This window comes from Ochotona curzoniae, unplaced genomic scaffold (assembly GCF_017591425.1).
Source record: "Ochotona curzoniae isolate NIBS_2020 unplaced genomic scaffold, NIBS_Ocur_1.0 contig_3190, whole genome shotgun sequence".
In the NCBI taxonomy this organism is placed as follows: Eukaryota; Metazoa; Chordata; class Mammalia; order Lagomorpha; family Ochotonidae; genus Ochotona; species Ochotona curzoniae.
In genome coordinates, this window is record NW_024465751.1 from 22,888,490 (window position 1) to 22,907,841 (window position 19,352).

The 19,352-nt window shown below is 36.3% G+C and overlaps 1 protein-coding gene across 1 annotated transcript in view; it reads right to left on the reverse strand.

Moving 5' to 3' along the window:
• Nucleotides 1-19,352, reverse strand: part of ZFPM2 (zinc finger protein, FOG family member 2) — a 433,560-nt gene that overhangs the window by 143,774 nt on the left and 270,434 nt on the right. Inside the window, exon 5 of the mRNA XM_040979429.1 lies at nucleotides 4,562-4,673. Coding sequence (XP_040835363.1) covers nucleotides 4,562-4,673 — 112 coding nt within the window. The remainder of the gene's footprint in view (nucleotides 1-4,561; nucleotides 4,674-19,352) is intronic.

The window sequence follows — 19,352 nt, forward strand, 5'->3', positions numbered from 1 at the left end:
TTTTAACTTCAGCATGGGGCTTTTTAGTATTTTTCCACTCAAGATAAGTAAATTAGAATTATCTGGAGTCTGTTGAGAAAAATGGCAAAAAACAGATGACCCAACAAGTCTGGTCCTTCAATATCTGGATGACCTAATTACTTTCTGGAATGACAAGGGGATAGTTGAGGCAGGAAAAAAAGTACATCAGATTAGAATGTTAATGCCAACTACTGTATCTTTTCTTTTTGCTTTGATAAAACAAGATGATGGTAGCCTGTCAAACAGCACTAAGTGATGGAATATAATTTTATAATAATTATTTGATGGACACTGGAAATGAAAGCTTTATAGTTCTATTTAATTTTGCTATAAACCCACATCTAAGAATACTTTAAGGAGTAATATATATCTAAAATCATAATAGTCACACATTAAGTGACCTTCACGCCATAAGACAATCTATTTTAAAAATCCTGTCAAAAATCTTGTAGAACATCTTTAACAAATGCAACGCATAAACAATTTATACTACATTTGCAAATAGGTACAGACAGCTGGGTCCAATATTCATACTTTTAACACAGAATTTGTAAGTAGCTTATGTTTTCGCCTACAAAATAAATAAGGAAAAGCAACTGTGGCTCAGGAATTATTTTTTACTCTCAGTGAGAGTAACTTAGACATCATGAATAATGAGTTGCAAACAAACGCAAAGATGCGAACAAACACAAAGCCCATCAAGCAATCATCTTTTGTGTCAGGCATTCACAGTTTTATCACAGCAACTATTTCTCCTCCATCTTAGACACTGATATAGGCTAATTAGGCTTAATCCCCAAGAATGACACAGTTTGCCCTTAGAGTCTGGGAGATCAACTAGTTTTGACTTTGGTATGAAATATGACCCAATCAAATTCCAGAAAAGTTGTCCTTTCCATCAAGTTCTCAGGGTTGATGGAAAAGTCACAAGCTTGCCTCTAGTAGAACAGATCCTTCTGAGAACCATGTTCTCACAAGGAAAAAAAAAAATCTATAAGACAAATAGAGGTCAACAGTCTGGGGATTCTTTCTGCAATTACGTTGAATTATTCTTGAAGTTCCAAAATGCCCCGGACTCAGTTCTATAAGCAAAGGAATCCTTCTACCTTAGAAGCACACATACATATGCATATTTCTTTAACATCCAATTTCAGTAGGATTCCTAACATACATAGCATTAAAATGCATTATATGTTAAAGTTACTACCTCTTACATCTAAACTATCTATAAGGGAAATCCCAGAGACTATGGAATTGTATCATAAAATTAAAAATAAAATAGAAGGAAAAATGTAATAAAAGCTTTAAAAAAAGATTGTAAATTATTCATCATTTCTACCTGCAAGTGTCTTCTGCTTTGAGGAAGTTTGTAATGCATGGTACCTGGGGAGACAGAAGGCTTCAGAGGCCTGGCAGCAGTGACAGTGCTTCCCAGTACCTTACTTTGTAATTTTTTAAAAAAAAAAAAATGTATTTGAAAGAGTTACAGAGAAAGGAGGAGGGACAGAAAGAGACAATCCCCCACTCACTGGTTCACTCCCTAAATGGTCAGAACAGCTGACAATGGGCCAAGCTGAAGCCAGGAGTCTAGAAGTTCTAATGTTCTTTCACATGAGTTTCAGGTACCCAAGTATTTTAGCCATTTTCCATAGCTTTCCCAGGCATATTGGCAGGCAGTTGGACAAGAAGTGGAGTAGCTTGGACTTGAACCAGTATACATAATGGATGCCAACCTCTCAGGCAGAAGCTTTATTTGTTATATACAACACTAACTGCTAGGATATTTTCTAAATCATTAATACTAACGTACATTGTAAACATTCAACAGATATATGATACATGATATTCAATCATGAAGCTCTTCCTTTAAACTTTGGGGTCTATGTAACACATTCTTGGAAGTTCCACTATTGTATTTTCTTTGTAATCCCTTGGCATAGCATTTTAAGATAATTTACTTGTCATTTAACAGCATCAAAGAAAAAGCAGAATCACAGAGTACAAAGAATAAGGGATTTGGAGTTGTCAAGACCAATACTAGATGAATGGTATTGTGGTGTAGTGAGTAAAGTAGCAGTTGGCTATACTGGCATCCCATATAGATGCTGCTTTGAATCCTTGCTACTTCACATCTGACCCAGCTTCCTGCTAACATGCATGGTAAATCACTGAAGAACAACCCAACTGCTTGGGCCACTGTCTCCGCATGGGAGACCCAGAAGAAGCTGCTGGCTCCTGGCTTTGGTATGGCACAGCCATGGCCATCATGGCCCCTGTGGAGTAACCAGCAAATGGGAGAATTCTATCTCTTTTTTGTTCTCTCTCCACCCCTCTAGCTCTGTAACTCAGCTTCTCAAATAAATAAAATAAATCTTAAAAAAAAAAAAAAGAAATAAGGCCTGTATTTAGACCATCTCACTGTCCGATCTTTATAACAGATACCATAGTAGTGACACGAGTCATGTGTGCAAAACGAGAAAAATTATGACTATGTCATTGAGCAGCCATAATGCCCAATGTGCAACTGAGATCAGATACACAGATACACATCTGAACACTAGTTAACAACTTATAAGGTGTGTGATGATGGCAAATGATTGGGTTTGCATAAGCCTATTTACCTTTGGTAAAAAGGAACAATTTGTTGATTACCACATATAGTATATTATTAGATAAGGAGTAAATGTAGTAATAAATATACAGTGGTTACTGAAGTTTTGACATTTGAACTGCAAAATGAAACTTTATTCAGGTTGAATAAAGTCGAATTATTTTTGTATATTAAAATATGATAGCACCAACTTATAGAGTTCATGAGTATATTATATGTCTATTATAGTATCAGGCAATCATTCATTATTTACCTGATCAATTAATTACATTAATATATAAGTTAAGTACATACTATGATTCGATGAGTTTCATGAGATTAATTAATACAATTTTCTAAGTCAACCAAAATTACATATTGCCAAAAACTTAAGGTTCAACCAGTCATATTAAACAGGCATAAACATGACCAAAGTTAAGGTATTGCATTGAACAATGATTAGGGATTTTAAGTAGTAATCTTTTCTAAAAGAATTTCTTATCTACAGGTACAACACAATTTTTGGATCATACCACAGCAATAGCTATAGCCAGGGTTCCTTCATATGATACTGCTCCGAGGAAGCTACAACACTGCTCAAAATGAACATGTCCTTAACAACAGGTCCTATAGATGAGGGTAGCTTTTACATGCTGAATGTGGACATGGGTAAATGGATTCACTCTACACTTCCTTACATTGTGGTAGATTATACTGACATACTCTAGGAAAACTTTCTTTTAAACTGAAAGCTCCCATCAGTACAACAAAGGTACTTCAGGTTAGAAAATTAGTGGTTTGCGGACCAGCAATTACAGGAGGAAAGGGAATATAATCAGATCCTGGTGTGCAGATTTTTTTTTTAGCTTGCAAATTCCTTCTTTCCGGTGTTTCAAATTTCAAAGGCTTATGGTAGTTTAGAAGCAATCCTCTTATAAGTGTACAAATTGTAATGATTATAGGAACAAGTTGTAATTGTTTCTAGCAAGTTTTTAAGAGTCTTTGATGTTATGATTAGTGTTTTATATGGTAATATATTGATAGGGGTGCTTATTTGCCTGTTCCCTTGCATGCTTTTATGGTTTCTGGGTTCAATGTACAAATAAATCTTTGATCTCAGTAGGTCTTTCTGGTTAAAAAAGAAAGCTGAAAGAAATTAAACATGAGAAGTCCAAGGTTTTGCAATATTTACAGAGGAGTGAGAATAGGGATTTCAATGCAAAAGTACAGAGCTAAGGGCCCATAAGTTAAACCATGGGAAAAAGGAGTGCCAACTGCACCACGCGGGAGAACAGTTCTGTTAGGAGAGTCAATCTCATCATGTCGCATCCCTGAGTTGTGGCTCCTGGATAGCCAGAGTGTCCCCACTCAGAAGTCTATGTGGATGTCACACTGAGCAAATCAAAGGCAAGGCTCTGCAAGCCATCAGCTTCCTCCTTTCCACCTGCCTCTGCCCTTCAGAAATCACCGGGGGGAAGAACTCGGTCTTTGCAAAGGTTTCATTTTTAGCTACCCTCTAATAATGTGTGATTTCAGGGAACTGAGAAATAGGGCCTCTTGGAACAGACAGCTTGACACGAAATGCTAAATTTCAAAAGGAATGTAGTTTTTGATAGATAATGCTTCTGAGCCGAAATCAGTGATTTGATCAAATCTAGCTATCGCTAAAACCAACAGCAAAAGGAGGGTACCAGTCAAGCCACACAAGTACTACTCTAAGTAAATATGAAAGGCACTAAGTATTTAATGATATGGTTCCTTTTGTTTTATGTGGTACAGAAAAAAAAATCACAAGGTTTTCCTGAAACTGTAAGTTAGACAGACTTACAAGAACAAAATGAGGACGGTATCAAATTATACTCTGGACTCCCATCCCAGCTCTTCTGGCACTGTTTTGTAATCTCAGATTTCAACACTTAGAAAGAGACAGGGAAATGATCTTACATTTACCTTTGCTGTACACAATGCAATTGTTTTTGTTGTCTTCCACTCCTTGCCAAGTCACATCCAGCAGCCACTTGGGACCAGCAGTCAGCACCATTGGGACCTGTGTCTTTGTCTTCTGTAGAAAGAGTGATAACAAACAGATGCTATTTGCTTTCGTTGATTAAAACTTGAACAAAAATAGTACTAATCAATTTATTTTTATAAACAAGTAAATCTCCCAGACTCTAATTCAAGTCCTTATTCCCCTGTCTCCTGATATCTTTTGAAGACGACAGAAGCCGTAAGACTTTGCTGCTTTCATTAATCTGAATGGTAGAATTATTATCAAGGATTTTTTTTTCCCCTAAATGATACTGGATCAGATCTCTAAGATTAGAAAGATCTCTTGCGGCTCTGAATTATAAAGAGAATGCAGATGACTTTCATGGCAAAGAGCAGAGTGTTTAGAAGTGAACTTTAGACACATTGTACTTGGCTATCAACAGAATCTCACTATTTCCTGAAACAGACAGGAAAGAATTTAAAGAATCAGGATCCATTTCAAAGCTCTGTCCTGAGAAACATTTATATCAGAGTGGAAACTTATTCAGAATGAATAATGAAACCTACCCAGCCCCCTTCACTGAGTATGGATATGAGTTTGAATGTAACTGAAATAATAATGCTAATGATTCACCATACACATTGTTCGTGAATAAATTCAAATGCAGAGCAAATAAAGCATGACATCCCTTGCTCTGAGAAGCAGGGAGACAAGTGCTATCTTTCTAACAAAATATTTTCAGTGAGCATTTTAAATACAAGGCTCAAAAGGTTCATCATTTTGGGCTGTTTGACAACCAAATTATTTATCTTTAAAGTTCTCTTGATAAATGTATTTGGCTAAAATAAGCTAGGGAAGAAATAAAGTAAGTCTCAGCAGGACTGTGTTTTCTGATGAGTCACAGTGAATGTGCATTCAGACTTTTATCATTCACCAGCCCATGTTCTGTATATCAAATATCATAAAACCACAGCACTGAGCACAATACAAGGGTCTCAAGGTAATTTTTTGAACTGAATTTTCACATAGATATAATTCTGCCAACGAGATCTTAGCCCATTCTGGGATTTGCCACATGCTACATGCTATCATAAATTTACCAAATTGGCATTAACAAGTATTCACTTGAGGAAGTCCATGTAACCTGAGGAGTTCAAATCTTTCAGAAAACTGCAGGATCCATCTCATCTGCCTCATGAACACAAAGGTGGCATAAGACACAGCAAGCCATGGCTAACTACAAAGGCTTTTTAAAAACTATTTATATGATGAATGCCAGCCCCTCCTTAACGTGTTATAATAAGCTAAAACTACCATAAAAAGGAGCTTAATGAGAAAAAAGTCAACAATGCTGGATACATTTAAAACAAAGTTTGTTTTAAAAAGCATTTTATTAGAAATAACAGATTGTAACATCTCAGTATTTATATTTCCACTTTGACTCACTTTTAGAGTCATTATTTTTAATGGTTTATTTATCTTAATAGTTGACCAGCATAACTTAGAAAAACAATTACCTGAAATCCCTGTATGAAATAAGTGAATTTATGTGATACTCATGCATGCGCACACACACACACACACACACACACACACACACACAGGATGTTGCAAAACGTTTGCAGAAAATATAATTAGAGATAATAGTTTTTGGTACAACTTTTTTTTTAAAAGATTTATTTTTATTATTATTTTTTAATTGGAAAGGTGGATATACAGAGAGGAAGATCTTCTGTCCCATGATTCACTCCCCAAGTGAGCACAACGGCCGATACTATGCCGATCCGAAGCCAGGAGCCTCTTATGGGTCTCCCACACGGGTGCAGGGTCCCAAAGCATTGGGCTGTCCTCGACTGCTTTCCCGGGCCACAGGCAGGGAGCTGGAAGGGAAGCGGGGCTGCCGGGATAGAACCGGCGCCCATATGGGATCCTGGGTGTTCAAGGCGAGGACCTTAACCACTGCGCCACCGCGCCGGGCCCATGGTACAACTTTTAAATCCATATTTCTGAAGGGTTTTTAGAAAAGTTCATGAAAATTAGTATAATGAACTTTTTTTTTTAAGATTTATTTATTTTTATAAGCAAGGTGAATATACAGAAAGGAGGAGAGACACAGAAGATACTCTGTCCGATGGTTCACTCCTCAAGCGGTCACAATGGCTGGAGCTGAGCCAATTCGGAGTCAGGAACCAGGAGCTTCTTCTGGGTTTCCCACAGGGGTATAGGGACTGAAAGCTTTGGGCCACCCTCGACTGCTTTCCCAGGCCACAAGCAGGGAGCTGGATGGGAAGTGGAGCCGCAGGGTTTAGAACCGGCACCCATAAGGGATCCTGGTGCGTTCAAGGCGAGGATTTTAACCACAACGCTATCACACCGGGCCCAATATTTTCTCAAATTTATATCTAAGTATTTCATTATTCTACATTTACTTTTAATATGAGCAATATTATTTTTTAACTTTCAGATTCTTCTTGTCCATTGCTGGTATATACAATATAATTGACTTTAACATAGTAACCTAATATTCTGTGATGACGTCAGATTTACTTATTCGTGCCAAGAAATTTTTATCAGTGCATTCAGCCCATGAACTAATATTTTAATTTTATTTTTCATAAACTCTTTATAGCTCTTCATGTGTATATCTGTTCCCAAATTTCCCTATTACATGCTTCATCATAATAATCTTCACTTTCTAAATTCTGTGGAGAATCAGACTAAAACCATTTTGGTGAAGCATGCAGACATGTATATACATTTAATACTGGTAGAATGCTAATATACCATACAATAGGTACTAAGCCACAAGTAAACTTTGGGAGACTGATGAAGGTCGGCTGAGAATCTGCTGTCTTGTTGGGTCTGACAGGGCATCATAAGAGAGGTAGTAGCATCTATGCAGCATTTTAAAGGTTAAACAGGAAAGTTTGCAGTTGCTGGGAATCAAGTAGGCAATGGCACAGCTGAATACTGGTGTAGGAGGACAGAGGTTACAGCAATTAGTACTGTTCTGAGTCTGGCTTAAGTTCTTGGAAAAATCTGTAAAGCTTCTTTGGTGTGTGACATGAGCTAGAACAGTAATAGTGATTGTAAATCACCATTTATATTATTATTAATAAATAATAGCAATATGTGTCTCAATGGACAGATTAGGAACAGTTTTTTGAAGAGATTTACATATCAAGACACAATCTTTCTGCTTAATTCTACAAGCAGAAGAAAAGCAATGAACACATATATATATATATCTATACATATGTGTGTGTGTGTGTGTGTGCACGCATGTGTCTTCATGGCCTTTCAAATATATACATATAAGGCAGCTCCAGAGACAGAAATCTATCTGTTGGTTCACTCCCTAAATGACCCCATATCAGGGGGTCTGCCAGGGCAAAACAAGGAGCCAGGATCTTTTTCCAAGTCTTCTATGTGGGTGGCAGAGGCCCAAAGGCTTGGGTCACCCTCCATTGCTTTTCCCACGTAATTAATACATAGCTGAATCAGAAGTGAAGCAGTTGGGAATTGAACCTACATCACATGGAATGCCAGCACCATAGGTAGCAGCTTTACCCACAGTGCCATAATGCCAGGGTTTTTTTTTTTAAGCAAGGAAAAAAAAATAAAGGCACTACTAGGCATGCTATTTTATAGACATTTTGCTAGACACAATTATTACATACTTGGTCCTCATATATCTATATTTAAAAGAAAACTGAAAATGAAAGATTTTAAAATTTTCATTAAGTCAAACAGCTGGAAGACATTAAAATCAATACTAACCTTTGTTCTAAACACTACTACCTCCAGCATGAGAAATCATTATGGTTTGCTTGGCAAGGCAGGAGCTTCCAGAAGACTATAATATCAGTGCTATGAACAGACAGCCTGAGTAAACCAAGACACATTATCCAATACTACTCCTTTTACTATTAAAATACTAGGGGTGGGCACACAGGATCAACTGGCCAGTCTTCCACTTGCAAGCACAGCGTGCTGTAAGGGAACCAGTTTGTTTCCTGGCTGTTTCACTTCTCATCCAGCTTCCTGCTTGTGCCCTGCAAAAGCAGCAGAGGATGGTCCAAAGCCTTGGAACCATACAACCATGTGTGAGACCCAGAAGACCATGTGTGGTCTGAACCATGTGTGGCTCCTGAATTCGGATTGATTCAGCTCTGATCGTTACAGACATTTTGGGGAATGAACTAGCCAATAGAAGATCTTTTTCTCTGTTTCGCTGATCTATAAATCTGCTTTTTTTGAAAAAAATAAACAGATCTTTGAATAAAAAAAAATACTAATGCTTTGTTTCACTCTTTTGAGAATTTGGTAAACATTGGCTACTGAATAATTCTCCTGAAGGATATTGCTTTATTTCTAAATTCAAGGAAGTGTTAGTTAATAACATTTTCCCCACTTTGTACATGAGCAAATTCAGACCTTAGACAAGGTGATTTAGTAAACAGTGTTGTGGGCTGAAGTGCAGACTGCAATATTGACATTCTGTATCAGAGCACCTCAGAGCACCGGTTGGAAGTATCAGCTTTCCATTCACTTAGTCCCTGCTGAAGTTCCAGGGAAAGCAATAGAAGACGGCCAAGTCTTGGTGCAATAACCTAGTGCATAAAGTCCTGGCCTTGCATGTGCTGGGATCCCATAGGCGTGTATGTTCTAATCCTGCAGCCCCACTTCCTACCCAGCTCCCTGATTGCAGCCTGGGAAGGCTGTTGAGGACTGTCCAAAGTCTCAGGTTCCTGCACCCGTGTGGGAGACGTGAATGAAGTTTCTAGCTCCTTGCTTTGGATCGGCACAGCTCCAGCTGTTGTGGTTCCTTGGAGAGTGAATCAATGAACGGAAGATCTACCTCTCTGTCTCTCCTCCTCTCTGTGTATCTGACTTTGCAATAAAAATAAAGAAATCTTAATTAAAAAAAAAAAGAAGAAGAAGATGGCCCAAGGACATGGCAACCTATCACCTCTACAGAACACCCAGATGGAGTTCTGGTTTCCTTCAGTCTAATCCTGCTGAGGCTGTTGAGGACAGTTGGAATGAGCCAGTGGATAGGGGCTTTGGCCCTGCTTTCTCCACTCTCTTTCTCTGTAACTCTTTCAAATAAATACATCCATCAAAGTCAAAAATTTGTTTTTGCGACTCAGATTAAAGTAGGTGACCAATATCATTATTTAATGGTATGTGACATATTCTATCTTTAAAACCTTCGCCAAAAATATGTTGTATCTGAGTATGGGTAGAATCTCATGTATGAAGAAACTGCATTAAAGGGGATCTGGTTTATTTTACTCCAAATCATTAAGGCAGAGGTAAAAATGTATCACAGACTTGTAGAAAGCTGCACCAAAGCTGTGAAGCATACTACAATTAGATTTTTAAGGAAAAAAAAAACTCAAGGAACCAGTTATTATAGTTTCAAAAACGTAAGTCAATTTCTTTTGGAAGAAGATAACTTTCATAAAGATTGACTTGGCTTCAAAGAAGACTGCCAAGGAGAGAATGAGTTGGCCAGGATTACATGAAATCTGCTTTCCAGAAAAATCCATGAATAGAAAATATCCATGTTGATCACTAGGTTTCTTTTTCCAAATCTCTCACTAGCCTAAGAACTCATGTACTTCTAGAATGTTAAGAGCCAGAAGCAACCTTAAAGTTTCCTTGGTTTATTTTACACTTGAGGGAAGTGAGGCCAACACGTTGATGTAGTGTTATAAGCATATAATTAACCCAGTCTGTTGGGAAAAGTGAATAGATACACAAGGTTTGATGGGCAGGTAAAGGGATTCTTAAGAAGGGCTTGCTCTAATCCCGTTGAACCTGTGTGAACTTGTTCACTTAAGTTGTTTAAAGGGGTTTTAAAGATGTGAGCAAATTTCAGAATCAGTAAAAAGATCAGAGTATCTCAGATGATCCAGATGAATTCAATTTAATACAGGCATTCTTAGAAGTAGAAGAAAAGGCAAAAGAGCAAACAGAAGAGTCAGCATGAAAAGGACTGCACCTGCCTTTGCTATCATTCAACTTGGGAGGCTAAGGCAGTTGGCAAGAGATATATTGTGATGTTTACAAAACATCTACTTAACCTTGTGGTGAACCATTTCCAACCATCTACTTTCCTGGTATTTATTTTGTTTTTAAAAGATGTATTTGTGTGAAAGGCAGAACTGCACATAAATTGTCCATCTGCTAAATTCACCCTCTGAAAGTTTGTGACAGCCAGGACTGGAATAGGCCAAAGCCAGGAAACAGGAACCCCAATCGACTCTTCCACGTGTGTGGCAGGGATCCAAGTATTGATCCATCATCTGCTGCCCTCTTTGGTATATTATTACCAAGGAATCTGCATTTGAAGAAGGGGAGGGGGTCTTTCATTCCAATATGGGATGCAGATACAGGATTCCTGATTGGCAGTTTAACCTATGTGCCACAATGTTCAACACTTCCGTGTACTTTCAAGTTATGTATGGTGATATAACTTTCCTTGAGCAATGAAGCTGAACAAGAAATGGTATGTTACTCCCAGCAGAACATGTAATTGCTGATGTGCAACTCAGCTTGCCTTTACCAAAATGGTCATAGAAGAATGTAAGCAGCTGGGAATCCTTGGTGACTATGGCGTCCAGGTAGCTCGTAAGTAAAAGAGCAGCTGAGGCCTCACGGTTGCACAAACCCCAGAAAAATGTAGTTTATTCTCATTTACTAAAAATTTTTTCTTCATTTTTTTTCCATGTTGAGGTTAACCTATGGGTTTTCATAGGTTAAAAATCATATTTATACTGGCAATCTCAGAGTAAGAAGATGGTTTGAGATATGTAACAGAAGCCTCAGATTTCAGTTACAACAAGTTTAATAAAGATAAAAAAGAAAATCTGTACTCTTTTTGAGGCTCTACATTGTAACTTAAACAATCTGCACTCCTGGAAACAGCTTGAACTTGGAGTATCACGTTTAGACAGCCCACAACCAGAAAAACTTGACAAGGACAAAATGGGTCAAAAGTGTCATTTCTTAGGAATAATTAGAATCATCTAATGTGGATAAAAGAGGTCAAGTGAGCATCCACTTCTCAATAACCTTTGCAGTTACTGGACCGACAAAGGAGGTAGCCTTCAATAAATGTTTATAGTCAAGGCAAAAGGTTAATGGAGATAAAAGTAGACAGTCCAAAAGGTAAAGAATAGAGGAGAATTCTAACCCAAGAAACTGGTGACAGAGGGATTCCAAATTTTTCTGAAAAAAAATTGTGGAAGGTTTCCAAAATGAAGATTGGGAAGAGCTCAAAGTTCTAGGAAAATTTTATATTATGTTCCTTTAAATGTACTACAATTGCTATTTGTTTAAAAAATGGATTCTCATTTACTTTAGCTTGGATTATATAGCAAAATTCCATTCCAGTGCCATGAGATGTGGTTTGGTGCTGATGAAAATATTTCTCGTGTGTTGCTTCTTTAACTTGGTAATACTGGGAAAGAGCAGAGGCCTATTTGTCCCTTGGTGTTGTTTCAACAACTAACAGCTAGTTCCATTCTCTCAGCTATAAACATATTTAACAGTAGGCAGAGAAAATCTTCAGAATCACTGTATATTTTATAGACTTACATGTTTAGAATCAGAAACATATACACATACACATTCATATGTTCTGTCCCTTAAGAATTAGACATAACTACCATTGTCAACCTACTCCAACTGAATTAGTCTTTATATCCAGATAAGCAAACAAGAAAAGGTACTTGATGTGACTTAACTTTGCATGACCACAAGAAAAATTTTATACATTAAGAGTATTTGCTAATATTTCCAAGCAGTTCTCTACTTTTGAATTGAATTCAAAGTCAATCTGAGATTCCCCAAAAATATAATCACTGTTCCTTTAACTTTATGAAATCTCAAGTGAAAGTGAACTGAAATTTAAAAGTACACTTTACCTCGTTCATTCCATAGGAGTATTAATAACTTAAATCACTGGACTTGTTGGAGTGAAAAAGAATATGCTAAATAACAAGTCAAGGCTCTATCTAATCATATTTCTAATAATTCTATATATTGCACACATTTGCTGCATTATTGATTTGACTGGAACTGCACCACTTTTAGGATGATGAATTCTACCACATCATTCCATGCTTGTTAGTAAATTATCTTTCAGAAAATTACACAGAAAACTCCACATGTGATCATTGTTATGCTGTGTGTTATGTGCCCACAGAATTGTTCTCCCTGTCCCCCCAAGTATAGACTATTACTTCAGACTACATCAACAGTCACCTTACTACAGAAGGCTTAGAGGCTCAATATTACTCATGTGATGAGAAAAAAAAAGTTTTCATTGAAAAATACCCAAATATTCTCCAAGACGGACTAATGCCTGGTGTTCGAACATGACTATGTATTTATCATGTGCTTCCACTAAAATTTAAATTTTACCTAAAAACAAGAAGGGATAGGTATTGGTGAAGGCATCCCATTTTGGCATGTTGGTTTGAGTCCGCACTCCAATTTGGTGGGAAGCAGCAGAGGATGGCTCAAGTCCTTGAGTCCTAGCCTTCCATGAGAGAGCCATGAATTAGGTTCCTAGCACCTAATCTTGACTTCTCAAAGCCCCGGCTTTGTTGGTATTTAAGAAGTGAACAAGTAGATGGAAGATCAATTTCTCTCTATCCCCTTTTCTGTCCTGTCTTGTTTCCCTTTTCAACAAAATGGAAGTAAAATTTGAAAATCATTTTAAAATAGAAAAAAATATCACTTAGGTACTTGAGGATATTTCTCCAGTGAGAATGGTAGTCACTGCTTTGTACATTGTCTAAAAACAAAATTATTATGTGTAGGTGCATCTGTTCCACCAATGGATTTAAATAAGAATCTTAGAAAGGTTCCAAATTCATCAGGAAACACAATAGTATCTACATCTATCACTTGGGAAATAACAAAGCTTATCTTCATAAAATATTATCAAAGTTGCATTCTTAAAAAAACTGCTATGCCATACATATTTTCAAACTTAAATGTAATCAATTATAGATAATCTTAAATTATTAAATACATGAAAGAAACAAATGGGAAAAACAGTAATAACAACTATATTAAGAACCCCAACCAACATTAATCACAGGCACAACATAAATTAATGCTTAGAAAGCTAACAAATACTTCATTTGAATTTTTTTTTCTTATTTTAAATACAGTTCTGCTGAACTTCCTTTAAAGATAGCATGAAAGCAAAATTCAAGAGAATTTCTGCTAGCAAACATCTCAAAGTTGACTGTGGCAAATGGGATTTGAAACATAGTAAGAAAATTTTCAAAAACAAAGTGTGAATTTAAAAAAGAGACTTTTTGACTACAATATTCACATTCCTTATGTTATATAGTTTTATCCTCAAACACAAAAAAATCAAATGATAATTTTCTCTGAAGCATAATTGTTTTGATTCTCAATTGTTAGAATACAACTTTACATGAATCACTTATTAAATACAGGAATTTCCATATAATAACTAATGATCTTATTAGAAAAGGGAACACAATAATTCCATATTTACTGGGTTTAAAAAATAATCTATCCACGTCCAAATATAGATAATTATTTCATTATATTTAGAAATATAACATAATATAATACAAGGTTACTTACTGAAAACAGTCACCACATATTACATAAGGGAAAAAAAATCTCAGAATGGTAAATATTTAATCTATCCAGATATTTATTGTACTTTCATTTACAAAAGAAAATAGACTCATTTCTCCTTGCCTTTTGCCAAATTCACTCCCACAGCCTCATCTGTTCTTCACATACATTTGGCTCCAAGGAAGAACTACTCCCTCCAACCTGGCAACCACTAACTTCAACCTTTTACTTTCCATGGCTCAGAAAGTCACAGAGTGTTTAAGGAGTGTTGTTCTGCTCCTGGCAGAATTTCTGGGCTTGCACCTAGTGCAATGTGCGAAAGAGTGTCAGAGCTTAAACCCCCAAATGGGAGAGGTAAGTAGTTCCTGTGTTACCCTTCTGACATAAAGCTGTTCCATATGCATCTGGCAGAGTCCAGAAACCCAGAAAGAGACCTGTACTACCAGGTAGATGAACTGCAGGTCAGTCATTTAACCTCTAAATGTCTCATCTTTCTCCTCTCTAGGATGATTCTATGTCTTTCTAGCAAAACTACACATAAATTCTGAGTGCAGAATAATCAATCATATACATACACACACACACACATCTAATTATATATCTAACTAACTACATACACACATTCATGATCAACACATTGGGCTTATCCTTGCTTAAGGAAATGCTATTTTTATTGGTGAAGTGATAAAGAAAGTCACTCTAATTAACTGTGTTTTGGCATTGTAACTCCCTCACACAAAGCGATGTGCTTAAAAGTGGTGAGGAGTGTGAGTGTATGTGATGGAATACACACACATCCTCTTCTAAATGATTTAAAACTACATCCTGGATACAAAATGATCCTCAAATGGTGAGATGTATCCTTCTGGAAAAATTATACCATGATAGGTAACGAATTTTGTGGTCAGCTATAAGAATGCCTCATCATTACTCTCAGAACAAATCCACTCCCCCACTGCAAACAGCAATCCAGATCACAGCAATGTACTAAATTTTAAAACCAAATGTAAGTAGTTTTCCTTTATTACATGGTGTCTTCATGATTTGTACCTTTTTATCCATTTATAACCATTTACTACTAAGAACTCACAAAGTAAAAACATAATTGATATTATGAAATATGATATTGATAAGAAGAATCTACAGTAAAACCAAAACAGAAAAGAGCATGTCATTTTGAATAGAAAAATGTGGGGGAGGTTATTAAACTACACACAAGGTAATAAATTGAGTATCTTTGGAGAAGGTCGATTTCCTACGGGACAAATCACTAAACCCAAGTTACTGAAAGCCAGGTGCTAAGAAGTAAAACTCTGGCAGTTTCTGAAAACATTTGAGCAGCCAAAGAAAGCTGCTCAAACTAGCAAAACATTTTTAAACATTTACATTTAGTGTCTGACCATGAGAGTAAATTTTAATATTTTTTTTTTCTTTACCACATCAGTAATTCAGAAGAATTACCCTAATTCTAAGCTTTCACGGTGTAAAAGCCGAGTGCCATTCCCTGGGAGTTAATCATCCCTTCTGAATGCACATGCTATGCTTCCTGCCAGACAAAACAGCAATACCGCTGTAGCCCAACATTCATTTCTGCATGGCCTCCAAGCAGGGCACAGCTGGCTGAGTGCATGCACTGGTCTGAAGAAACTAAAGGAGCACACTTTGAACTCAGAATCAGATGAAATAAACCTTTATTCATTCTGCCCCTGGGCAAATTTCTCAAATCTGAATTTCTACTGTTATTTGGTTTTCCACAGGATCTGTTCATGTGAGTTCATGGCTCTGTGTTCCTCGCAAACTGAACTTCTATATTAAAATATTTATTTTGTTAACAGGTATATTTTAGAAATGTTTTCAGTCATAACAAGAAATTAAATTGTAGTAACAGTTTTCTTTAAATACATCATATTTATTCTGTAAAAAAGAAATATTACAATAACATTAATATGTATGCTGGAAATGATTTTTTAAAAATGTCAATGTGATGATCTAAAATTATCTATTAAAATTTAATCACTCAGTACAAATAACAGTGGGTTAACATGTGTGTCATATTAAAGTATGGAACAAGTAAGCTCATGTTGTCTATAGTTTTTACTAGATTTAAAATGTAACTTTATGCATAAAATCACTCCCATTAGCAATCACTAATTGTTATTTTTAGATTTCTCTATACAATTGCTGTTTTAAACAAGTCATTTAGGTAATAACCTAAATGCTTTTAAAAAATTATTTTCTACTTTTATAGAAAATACATAATTTTATTTTCCAGGACACTTCATATGATTTGTTATATTTTATTAAGCATGCTAGATATATGCTAGAAAGTTTGGTGTTAACATTACTTTAAAAAAATGTCCACTCATTTTTCTTCCATATGGAGGATGAGTGACAGAGAAAGGTCATCCGCCCACAGAATCCCTCCCCAAATGCTGCTGACAGCCAGGTCTGGGATAGGTGCAAGCTCGGACAATGACATGCCATCCAAGCTTCCCTTGTTGGTAGCAGAGACCAAAGGGTGTTCACCATCATCTGCTGTCTCGCATTTACATGAACAGGGAGCTGCATCACAGGCAGAGCAGCCAGGACTGCAACGGGCAACCTGACAAGTGGTGTCCATACCAGGTGGGAGCCTAATCTGCAACACTGAACTCAACCACAACACGCAGCACAACACTCTTGTAAGGTAAGTTTCACAACAGTTCCCTGAGAAAGATATAATTATACCATTTTTGTACAGATAAAAAAAAAAATCGAACTCCAGAAAATTAAACATCTTGCCCAAACTCACATTGCTAGAAATAGTCATAGCTATGAACTACTTCCTATGTTTTTTCACAGCCAACCTACATGAAACTAAACTTTTTCTATGTTAAAAGAATAAATATAATTTTAGGAATTATGTTCAACACTTATTCTTCATGCTCATGAGAACTAATGAACTTTTATCAGCCAGTAGTTAGCAGTTTCCGTTCTACGTTATTCAAGAATCCCAGCTGTACTTTGCACAAGTTAATTGCATGGTACTTCATCAATAATCTATAGGGTGCTTCAAACTGTGAAATTTATACTCTTTGTAGTGAATTATTTCTACCTTTGCACAGCTATGAGTCTTAAAATCTAGCTGAGATACTGAACATTAACATCTGGCATCAAGTAAACAGATTTGACTAAACAGTCTAGTTAGTGACACAAAATTATTCACGAGCAGGTAATACTTGCTAATATTTTATTCTTATGATAGCAGACATTTATATACATGGAAAGATAATTACAGGTTACAATAGTTAAAATAGCTTACATAAATATTTCCAATCAAAGAAGAATGCACAATAAAATCTCAGATAGCTTTATGGTAAAATGTTCTCAATTCACCACTCATGACACAAAAGCAAATCAAGAATGAAATTTCTCCATGCTCAGCTGGTCAGCAGATCCAGCAGGAATTCTTCGTGGTAGTTTGTGGTGAGGCCTTAGTATGCAATCCCAGTAACAAGATAGTTCAGCAGTTCTTCAAGCCTGCAGATAAATTTCATTCTTCAGAACATCTGGATGCATCACCTATGGACATGAAAACTGCAATACCAAGTCTTGGATCACTGGTAGAGGAGTCTCCATTCCAGCATTTCAACTTTTGGTGCTAAGTAGTATACTTCTCAGACAGATGGGTGTGGCTGGACCAACATGGCCTGGACCAAAACAAAGCCACAGTAATTTCACCTGGCAGCAGAAGTTCCAGTTTAAATTTGAAGTGAAAAGAGTTCTCAGTAAATCCCACTTGGGGAACTAAGCATAGAGGTACAGAAAGGTGGCCATTTTGACTCAATACATCTGAAGCCAATGAGTTCAATGGGGATCCATCTATTATTTATGTTCCATTCACAACAGTGTGTTCCCAGATTTCATGAGCACAGAGACACAAAGTAGAACACTCAGTTCACAGGCTTATGCTCCTGAAGGACAGACAATGAACACAGTGGCTGTAAGCTTGGGCTCTGGAGTCAGGCTGAGCTTGAGTCCATGTTTGCTACTCAGCTGTGCTGTGGATCTTGGTCCTGTAGCTCCACTTCTCTGTGCATACATCAGTTCCCCTACTACTAGTGTATTTTATAGGACTGTTGTCATGACTACCTACACAAATACCTACAGGTTATTTAATTGATATCTTAAAAAAGTAAATGTTCATTTACATTTCTTATTTGTATTGATTTAGGGGAATAGAGTAGTTACAAAAATCATTAAATATCTATGAGAATTCTAGTGCCTATTTCATTTTATGTATCCAGAATGAGAATTATCAATATATCATAATACAAATACATAAGATATTTTACTGCTTTGACGAATATTTTTTATTGGTCATTTGGCTTATTATCTACTTAATGGATTGCACTGCTAGTACAAAGAAAAAATTTAATAAAAATTCCGTGTTAATTGGGAATTCACTAAATTGGAAATTCATTATCTAGTACATAAATGCAGACCACACAAATTTTTCTTATACAACATGAAGTAAAGTATTGCATTTAAACACCGCAATCTTAAAGTATTTCTTTAATTTTCTAAACCATGCCCATTTATCCAATACAAAAGCATCAAACCAAATGCTTGTTCCATTGTTTTAAATGTTAGTAAATTCGACTTACTACTACTCTTCACTGTGTCAAGGAAAAGACATGGCTGGATAGGGACCCAACAGGTAAGATGCAAATCAGTTTTTTTGGGCCCAAATCATATCATTCCAACAACCTAAGGAAGAAAGCTTGACAGCTTTTCATGAGACAAATTTATGCAATTTTAAACAAAATGATAAACCCAACTGATACTAAAATTTCAATCATCAAAACAATGACTACATTTATTAGATATAATGCTGTGAGTTATAAATAAACTAGAAAAATTTAAAACCAATTTTGTTTAACTGCTGTGAATAGACTAAACATACGCTATAAAGTCAAATTACCTTGTAGTTTTTCCTGTCTTCAAAGCAGAGACTTTGGAGATTGAGAAAGGGCAGCAAGTGAAACAAGTAAAAAAAAAAAAAAAAAAAAAAAAGGGTCCGGCCTTGGACCCATGCATCCAGAGTCCAGGTTCTAATAAGACTCAACAAAC